This window comes from Typopeltis vanoorti, chromosome 9 (assembly GCF_054136105.1).
Source record: "Typopeltis vanoorti isolate ZY-2024b chromosome 9, IOZ_Tvanoo_1.0, whole genome shotgun sequence".
Classification (NCBI taxonomy): Eukaryota; Metazoa; Arthropoda; class Arachnida; order Uropygi; family Thelyphonidae; genus Typopeltis; species Typopeltis vanoorti.
Window position 1 is genome coordinate 106,730,617 of NC_143557.1, and position 10,606 is coordinate 106,741,222.

The 10,606-nt window shown below is 35.4% G+C and overlaps 1 protein-coding gene across 1 annotated transcript in view; it reads right to left on the bottom strand.

Annotated features, from left to right (window-relative positions):
• LOC150103386 (pancreatic lipase-related protein 2-like) overlaps window positions 1–10,222 on the bottom strand; it is a 33,421-nt gene extending 23,199 nt beyond the window's left edge. The window contains exons 1-2 of the mRNA XM_090398460.1: window positions 10,117–10,222; window positions 2,243–2,493 (exon numbers count right to left, since the gene is read on the bottom strand). Of these exons, the coding sequence (XP_090254586.1) occupies window positions 2,243–2,493; window positions 10,117–10,222 (357 nt within the window). The remainder of the gene's footprint in view (window positions 1–2,242; window positions 2,494–10,116) is intronic.
• Between the last annotated feature and the right edge of the window lie 384 nt (window positions 10,223–10,606).

Sequence of the window (10,606 nt, forward strand, 5' to 3'; positions counted from 1 at the left end):
CTGTTACGACAGCGTTGTTTAATCCTGTGTAGCTGAAGAGGATACGGCCATTTTTATTTGTGGTTCTGCTGTTCCAGGAGGGATGTTTGGAGTTTAAATCCCCAGCGACGATGGTGGATTCGTTTGTGCCTAGTGCAGCATCCAAGTCAGAAAATAGCAGGGTCTTAGCAGGGGAGTTGTAGGCAGCGTAGATTTTAAGTCTTCCAGTTGAATTTGTGTGGACTTCGACACCGGTGAGTTCTGGGTTGGAGGTTGGGGGGGGGGAGTATTCCATTGTGCCTTATGCAGTTCCTGATAAATATGGTTGTACCACCACCTCTGTAATCCAGTCGTTCATTTCTATATAGTGTAGCCTCTCAGTTTTGGATTGTCTGCAGGTCTTAGATGAGTTTCATTAATTAGGATGATGTCAGGGTTGTATCTGTGAGAGAATTCTTGAAGCTCCAGTGTCTTGTTTTAGGCCGTTGGCCTTCCAAGCGACGATCTGTAGTGAGTCTGGGAGTAATCTCCAGTTTTATTCGTTAACAAGCATTGATAATATGGTTTGAGTTTCTTTTAGAAATCTTTTTGTGGAGTTTGGTGAAGGGTTTGACTTACTGAAGTCTTGAAGCATGTTTGCCAATGTGGCTGTGATGACTGTTGTCATGTTTGGAAGAATTTGGTCCTGCTGTATATTTTTGGATGAGCGGGCTACTTCGGCGTATGTCCTGCTTCGACGGTGGCTTTCCAGACTGTTGGTATTTTCCATTTGTGAGAGCTGGTATTTTGTTATCTTTTGTTGTGTCTCAGGCAACTGGGGAGCCGTCAACTCTGTTCCCTGTGGGCAGGGTTGAGAGATATGTTTCCTTTTGTTGTCTGTTTTATTCTTAGGGTAGTGACTGCAGCCTGTGTAGTTTGCCGGGTTGGGGCCCCCGAAGTTCGCGTATTTGGCTAGTGAGGTTCTGGGTTTTGAGCAGGTTGCTGTGGGGTGGTTTTGCCCACATTTGAGGCATTTGTAGTCTGCTCTGCAGAGTTTCTGTGCTTGTCCGTATTTCTGACACCTGTAGCACTGCCTCGACGAGGCTCTTTTCCTTAGTGGTTCTGTTGTGATTTTCAGACCACAGATCGTTGTTAAGCTGTATATGTTCTTGTGTGTGTTGGGTATCTGAACGAGTACTAGGGGCATTGGACTCTTGTCAGCCCATAGCATTCTGCTAACCTTGACAGGTGGGAGATTGTGGAGGCAGAGGTCTTCAGTACTTTCATCTGTGCAGATGTTTTCTGTTACTCCCCTGAGTACAACTTCTAGGTTTTTCTCCGACTTCAGTGAGTAAGTATGATATTTAATATTTGACTGATCCATGGTTTTTGTAAAGAGTCTGTAGTCGCCTACTGTGGCAAGCTGGATTTTAACTCCGTCGTCTACGTTTTTTTGCCCGTGAATAGGCAATTTGGTGGTTTTGCATAATAGAACTTAGCGCCGTCCAACGTTCTCTTTCCAGTAGAACAAGTGGAGGAATTGTTTCGTTGTTGGGTGTGGGGAGCTCAGTGTTGGGGGTATCTTCTTCTATCCCCTCGTTTATCTGAGTCTCCGCTGTTTTACGTTTTTTCCTAGCATGGGTTTCTGTATCATGTTTTGGAGTGGGAGCAGAGATTATCAGGTTCGTCTTCCCTTCTTCCCCTGGTGTTGAGTTGTCCCCTTCTGTGGGGTCGTCTGTCGCTGAATATAGGTTTAGGAACCCTTGCCACTCTACCTCAAATTTTTTCAACAGTTTTTTTGAGGAGTTCGAGCGCCAGCTTCTTATCCAACGATTGGATAAAGTCATCGGGACTTAAACTGTTCATGTTTAAAACATTCAAATATATGCTTACCTGAGCTGGATCTCAAGGACTTCTGTATAGCGTATAAACACAAAATACATCATTTATATCAACAGAGTGAATTTCCAAAAATAAATAATGATATTATAATTTAAAATAAAAAGTGTAATCTATATTATTAAAATTTTTTAAAAGAATTTAATTATTTGAGAAATAATAAAATTATACAGAAAATAGTAATTTGTTGTAATTATTATATAAATATTACAATTTAAATTGATTAAGTTTATGTTGCAATAAATTTTACATGATCTCACATGGTCTCTAATTTTCATATTTTCTTTCGTACAGCAAAAAAGAATTAACGTCGTTCTACGAATTCTTTGCTAAGGGGATATTTTACTGAAATAAACTGTTTCCAAAATAATCAAATTTGACTTACGATCTGCCATGAAGTGAGTTGGTAGTCATCCAGCCATCCATGACATATTAATTTTGTTTCTGCATGTGGTTTGAAATTTGAATCAGAGATGCTACTGTAGTCACCAGCTTGAATAAAGTCACCAACAGCTGGATTTTTTCTGGTATATAGTCGAAAAGTGGCTTCCAGGTTATCGTCCGGGTAAATTTTGTTCTTGAAGAATGTTGATCCAAAACATCCTAATCCGGGAATGCATTCCGCCTTATCAGATGCTAAAATGCAATCCAATAAGTATTGATCGTATTATTATATGGATCCGAGACATGGAAATTAACCAAAAAAAAAAAAAAAACAGGAAACTAAATTAAATAGTTTTCAAACAAAATGATGCATAATATATTAAAAATCTTTTATAAACGAACTGACCAAAAAAGTTTGATATAAAGTAGAAATAAGTTGTTCATTAGTAAGAATTGGCAGCAGTCAGATTGTATGAGTAGATGTGACTTCGATTGCGGAAGGATAAATGGGAAAGGCCTAAGGTAACATGGCAGAGAATGACATACAAAGAAAGAAGAATGGCTGATTGGGAGATTTGGAGAGAAGCAGAATTAGTGCCACAAGACAGATTTAACTAAAAGAAACGGATCTCTGCCTTATGATCCAAGGACCACGAAGAGGATAGGTAAGTCCACTCACGATCTCTAAGGGCAGTTCATTCCAATCAAGCACCGCTCTACTAAAGAAAACATCTAGAGCTCTCACGCACCTTTCTTCACCGCATTCATTCTTCTCCCAGCATTCCATAAAATTAAAATTTCATCTCCGAGTATCCTCTATGACCATTTCTGCAATGGGTAGATCTTTATCATATTACTCTTCTTTCTCCTATTTGCTATGTCTGCACACCACATATTTTCATAAATTTGTCCTAATCTGTATTACACAGTCTCAGTAGCATCATTAACACTCTCCTATTCTCCTTTGCACTCCATCCATTGCATCACCTCTGAAACCAGAAGAACAGAGCTGCGCATAATAGTCCAGGCTAGGTCGCATTAAGGCCTTGTAAAGAGGCAAAGTGAATTTTATTTTTATCCTTATATGTCAATATTCGTTTCAGCCTGAACTTCACTTTCGTCTAACATAATCTCAGTAATATAATACGCCAATGGATATCATCAACCAAAGTGCATGATTTATATTTACTGAACTGATAGCCATTTTCACATGTCAAGGTTCCAGGTTATTCAAATCATTCTGCAAGTACTGCATATCAGCGACATTCCTGATTACCATCATCAACAAACAGCTGTATGTCTCCTATCAAATCATTCCCAATATCATTAACGTAAAGACTGAATCACAATGGACAAAGGACTATTCCCTGTGGTACACCGCTGATCATCTTAAATATTGAAGATTCACATCTTCCCCATTTGATTTTTGATATCGATCGGTCAACCATCCTCTTATCCCAACTAATAGTTCAAAATCCACTTCCATCTGCTCCATCTTATGCAATATTTCCAAAAACTTGCACTACCACTGCATAAATAGTGATAGGTCGATAATTAGTTGTAACTCTTCTGTGCTCTGCTTTATAATTTTCATAACTCACATCGTCTTTTTCTTAAGAATTTTTGGCTTATTAAAATTGCGCATCCACTTCACTTCTATACCGTTTATTCTTCGAACTATAGGGCTACATTTTCTATACATTTAAGAATTTTTAAATGCATCTTTTGCTGAGATATTCTTTCCATCTAGCGCCCGACACTATAGGACAGAAACCAAAAGTAAATCAAACAACGTAACATCAATGTTAAGTTTTCAATCATTATGTAAATTTGTTTGTCATTACAGTAAAAATGATTGTACGTTGAAAACCATTTAGTAATCAAAACATGAACATTATATAATATTATATATATTATCTGTAAGTTTTTTTCTCATCTCATCTTCCTTTTCCCTCTTTCACCTTGCGGTATTGATGGTTAATTAATCATCGGACCTTAAACCGTTCACAGGATAAGGTGGTCAGCCCTACGTCCCGGTGTATCGTATGTCCGTAATGTTGAGTTCTGAAGGCTGGTTTGCGTGCTTTGCTGGATGAAAAAGCCCACGATAAACTGGGGAAAAAACCCTGAGGAAGATCCTTCAGCTTCTCACGTCACAGACGGGGAATCGAACCTAGGACACTCCTTCCCCAGGTTGCGAAGCGCACAGCCACTAGGCTAACCGCGCGGACTAAGTTTTTTTTTTCTTGGTAGTTTTAAAACTTTTCACTTTAAGCACTATGGATTGGCTAAGTATTACATAATTTGCCTCTCTCTAAGCTAAAATAAAGAAGTACTCTCTTCTCTAATGTCATCCAGGGAATGAAATTCATTTCTCCGTGTAAAATCGGCCTTGTGCTTCCCGTATGTCACACGACTGAATTGCATACATACCTTCGTTTTCATTTTTCATCTCTTTCTTTTTGTTTGCTGATATTTTAATGATCCAGATATCCTCCATACTGTTTACTACAATTTTACTATTCTTCTGATTCCTTTATTCACTATTTTAACTGAATTATGTTAATTAAAAAGGTATAAAGAAAGAAAGAAAATATCGCTTCTTCTTACCGTAGATAATACCGAAATCGTAAGATTTCCCTTCTGAGCCTGATATTCACTCCATTCCATTCATGTTAGAAAAGCCTCTCTTCTATAATCTTTTCGCACTCATTTCTTCAAGATACTTTCTCTCTCTCTTTCTCATGGTTTCTAACCCTGAAGAAATTCATACTGCAATACTTGTTTAATTGATGACTTCTGTCTTACTTCCGCACTCATTTAATCACAAGGAGGGTTTTCTTATTTTTGTTTATTTGTTTGTTTTAAGTACTTCTACTGATGCTGTTTGCCTACATTTATCCTACCTCCACCCTACATTTTTCCTTCCTTACAAATATAAATGCCAAATGTTTATTGGCTAGGTTCGAGTACAGACCATCTCTACTTTTTCACTACCATTCTCTTATTTTGTATAAAAAATAATAAAAATCCATCTTGTAGCACTTAGGAGGGCGAAGGACGCTAGCAGCACTGTGTTTACCACAGTGCCATATTGCTACGCGAGCAAGCATATGCACGTCATAGTGAGCTGCGAGCTATTAGCGTAATACGGCACTGTCCGTCGCGCAGTTCCACTGTTGTTTATATGCAGTTTGCGCCAATAGTAGAGTGTTCGTAGTGCTTATCGTGTTTACTCCGTCTCTTCAAATATTCGTACATTACAATTAAAGGATTTAATTGCCATGTCCAAAAATTGTAAATCCGTTCCTTTAATTACAATTAAAGGAATGGATTTTATTTTTAAGTAAATTTGAATTATACTAAACTGTATAATTTTATCGATAATAAACAATATTTTTTCATGTTTAATTTTTATAATTTTTACCATAATTTTGATATTTTATCCACTCACGTACACTGTACTTAGAGTGTGTATGTATATTTCGAAAGTTGCAGCAACCCCACAATTTCAAGCCACGAGCCGCCTATTCGTTCTTTGGAACAGTCTTCCCTCGATAGCATACATTGCTTACTTGGATGATTGCATTTTTGAGAAAAATAAAATAAAATAAAAGAACAAAAAAAAAAAGTGGTGAGTAAATCCTTCCCTATGCGAATGTGTTACCAATACACGATGTTAATCTATTATATACGAGTACTATAAAACAACAGCATTCGAGTTGGAGTTATGTCAAACAGATATCAGTTTGAACAATTATGGCTGAAGCAACAATATACAAGGGAAACTAAACACGTGTGTATTATCCATTAAAATAAATTGTTGCACGAGGGGAATGGCCTAAAACATATTTACTTGGTGGTCAATTCGAGCTCAATCAGTTAGCAATGTGGTCGACATGTGCGTGACTGCAACAACTTTTAGAAAGATTATTATAAAACAAGTGTGCCTTCCTGGTCACTAACTATTTCTTCCTTTAGCAAGATCATGCTACGGGGCTCACATTTCTCAATTTCGCTGTTTTGGTACGACTAATTTGAACTCTACGAAACATAGATGACACGATGTTGATATACGCAGTTCCATTATGCGAGATAGAATTTCTCTCTCTCTCTCTCTCTATCTGGTGCATAGTGATAATCTATCTCGTCTTCAAGTCAAAAATATCAATCTTAAATGTTGGTTATTAACTGCGAGCCCGAAGTTTATTATAAAACAAATGCTTTGCATTTTTGTCGATGGTTTAAAATAGCAATTAACATAAGGCATTCTATTGTGTGAAGAGTCGCATGATATAACTGCTGCCAACCATAAATATATATTTAATATAATTATCATTTATTGCGATGCCGATCTATTAATTATCAGAATTACAAAATTTCGTAATTTTTAAATTTTATTGAAAACCGAAACTTGGCGAATTGTCGTAATTTTCATTCACAGTTATTAGTGAATTTTTTTTTATCTAACAAGACCTTTCATTGCGTAGGGCACTGCACTTGAGATTTTCAGAAATTCGCAAAATTTTCAAAATCCTCAGAAGTTAAAAAAAATATCAATAATAAAATAGCCTTCAAAAATAACATAAAAGGGAAATATTTTATTATAGAAAATTTAAGAGTGATTTTTTTTCTTTTAGACTTAGAAACTCCATTGGTATACAATATATTATCATAGAACAACATATTAAGTTTACACTATTGCCTACTAACGAGTTTTTTTTTCTTCAAATTAATATTCTATTTCTGAGATCTCCAATAGTGCCCATTCATACTTTTTTGGGGTGAAGGCCCTCCTAGCTACATCAATCCAATTAGACCTTGTATTCTTCTAAGCCTTTTTTTTGTCGGATAATCAATAGATACTGAGGATGCCTTTTCATCCGGATAAAAAAAACCAGGTTCGAATTTCTTCTAGTACGCACAAAGTGTTATGAGAGACTTTCAAATGAAAAGGTTAGCTATGAAGGTGATACGGAACTTGGCATACTCGAGGTGATAGCATCATTGTTGAGAGTTTGTCTTTTGGAGAGGGCAACAAATGATGAATTTGGTAATGAATTTGAATGTAGGATGAGTTGATATATTTTTATAATCTTTTCTACTCATTTTGAGATATCTTTGATGTATGGGAATCCTGTGGAGTTATACTTCTCTTGACGTTGTTTTGGAATGATGATAACTATATTTTGTGTTTTTTCTTGCATTGAATCCGGTTAGTAGAGCTGCTTGTTTAATCCTTTCCAATTCCTGTTCGAGTAACAACACAAAAAATAGACTCCCATACTTTGCATCAAAGATATCTCTGAACGAGTAGCAAAGATTATAAAAATATACCAACTCCTCGCTACTTTCAAACCCATTAACCAAATTCGTAATTTTTACCTTCTCCAAAAGACAAACTCTCAACAATGATGCCACGTGGAATATGTCAAGTCTCGTGTTCTTGCAATCTGTCATACTACTGGCAATCAGGAAGATCTGGAACATTTTTTGTGGTATGAAAACTCAAACAATGGAATTCTTTTTCACCACCTTAATCGAAATGACTGCCCCAAAAGTTTCTGAAATTGTTATACTCAGTTGTGTTAAACAGATTGTGCAATAACAACTAATCATTTCAACCCAATAGTTGACAAACTTAACAAACGCGTAACTACTTGTGCAGAGGGATTCAAATTTGGCACATGCGCTGTACTGTTTGTTCAAATCCCTTACCGTTGTTTCTCACTCTCACTGATGAAATCTTAGGATAGTAAGACGAAATATTTTAAAATAAATATCATTTTTTTTTACTTTGGTATGTATGTAAATGTTTTTTTTGTCTCGCAAAACAGATAAATCAAGTAGAAGAGCGTGTGCAGTTAACAGACATAACACTCTAGACTCATAATCTTAGTTGATTTGACCATAATTCAAAACAGCCAAACTCAGTATTGGTATCAAAAACCTGTTTTGCTTTGCTAAACTTTCTTCTTAAGTGATCATAGTGCGCCTTAGGTCTCCTGACGCATTCTTGAATGCTAACAGTACTAAATTATTTCCTAGTGTATTTTCTTTAATATAATTGATGCAATCTGTTCCATAATTCCATAATAACTGTCACATCTTGTGCACAGCTCATTCAACTGGCTCTCCACAACACCAGATTTGCTTATTATATTTCCATAATTAATTTGCCAAAGGATTCACAAAACGTGTGCATAAAAATTGTCACAACCCAAGAATGAGATCATCAACCTCCCCTGCAGATACCGCACAGAGAGATGTTTAGTTTCCAGATTATTTAACCCTTAGCTCACCCACTATACTAATACAGATTCACTATAGGCAAGTCGTTTTTGTGAGTGGGCTTCGCATTAAAAAAATACTTGAAATGTTCTATAGATTCTCTAAGTTCTCCATTGAGAATAAACACACTTGATCTTTTCCCATGTTCCTGCCTTTGTTTTTATTTATTTATTTGCTGCTTTTACATGTCATATTTCTTTCCTTATATTTTCCCGATAATATATCCATTTATATTTAGACTTATGTATATCCATCTATGGATAAAAATAAGTCTCACTGATCGATTTTCTAGTTTAAAATTTTCCACATCATTCCACTTGAAACTACATGTCAATGAGTTTCAAGTAGGTACACTACACATTTTCGTGTTCAATACCGAATACTATTAACTGCTCCTTTTCTCCTTCAATCAGTGCAGCCGTGTTTAATAAGATGATATCTTGGTCCACACAACATTATCTCACATAACATAATCATAAAAACTAGTAAGAGAACGCATTTTAGCTAAAGGAAGTTTGAACAAATTAGCACACAATTCTGGTGTTCCAGATTTCTGCATTTTTGATAGCATTTTATTCTTCCAAACTACTCACACAACCAACAAAATACACTTCTTACATAGCGTGCTCGGACACACATATAATTTATTTATTTCAAAATAGCTATCAATTCATATTTCGCTTCAAATTTGTGATCTCTTGTGCACAAATGCTCATTAGATTTAGATTTAAGTGAGCAACTTTTTTTTCCATATAAGTCTGATGTGCATTATCAGGATTATAATTTGCTCACTCTTCGTACATTTGTAATTCAAACTGGTTCAAACGTGACCGGATTTTCATTTTATTGTTACTATGTTGTTACTATATTTTATTGTTTCATTTTATTGTTACTTTGAGACGATATCAATAATTCTCTTGTTAGCAAGCCAACTTATAACTAATCGAGTTGGGACACGCTATCATAAGGGCGCGCCTGCTAAAAAAAACAATAATTAAAAAAATTGGATGGCATTGTTGGTTTGAATCTTACTCTAACATATTTGCCTTTAGATGGTAGTTTATTTTATCACTCGATGTAAGAACTCAAGTCTTTCAAAACGTATCGTATTTTAGTCTCTAGAACAAGGTACGCAAATATTTTTAAACCTTTTATTTCACCAATAGTATTTCTGCTACTACACTATATATTTATACTCTCTTATCGATGCAACAATCATTTTAAAAAGGGTTAAAATACTGCAAGAATAAGTATAACAATAGATCCTTGTTTGTTACTGCACGCGCAGCTGTGTCATTTGTAGAAATATTAGGCCTTGTAAACGTTCCCTATTATTTTAAAAACAGCAATATCGAAGACGTCTCACTAGTCTAAACCAGAAAAAGATTTGTTGTCTGTGTTATTGACCAACATTATTCATTTTTCATTAATTTTTACAAGTAAATTTGTAGGTAATTTTAATGAAGCAGTTATTTTAAAATAAAAGGTTGATATGTAACAGTTTTTTAACCTTATCTATTCAGCATATCTATTTATGGAATTCATTCAGTTAAGTTCAGAAAAAATGACACCCATAAGACTTACAATTGTCGTCAAAATTAATCTGATGTCTCCAATTGTCACTCGAAGTGCGTCTTAAAACTGTTACCAATACAAGAAATAAGAAACATCTCGGATAACTTTGTATCATTTTTCAAATAACTTATGCTAAAAACTTGACTGTCTTTCGTGTAGCTTTCTTGAAGAGAAAGAAGACTAAAGAATTATGATATTGTTTTTTAAAAAAAAACGGATCTTATTTCGCTCTTCTAACAATGAATATTGCACGTGTGAGAATGCGCTCTATCCCAATTGGAGGAAATACTGATTAAAGTTGCCATGGTAACAGTAGAATATTCTGTGTTAGATTACAGATTTATTAAACAGTGTTGTGTCACAATGGTCATGTACGTGGCCTTGAAGTAATGGATGAAACAAGCAAAATTCTGGTTTGTGTGAAAGAATGGAAGTATTTTTTTTTTTTTTGCCTTAGTGCGTATTAAACAATCAATTAGCACTGTGTCCATGTCTTTGA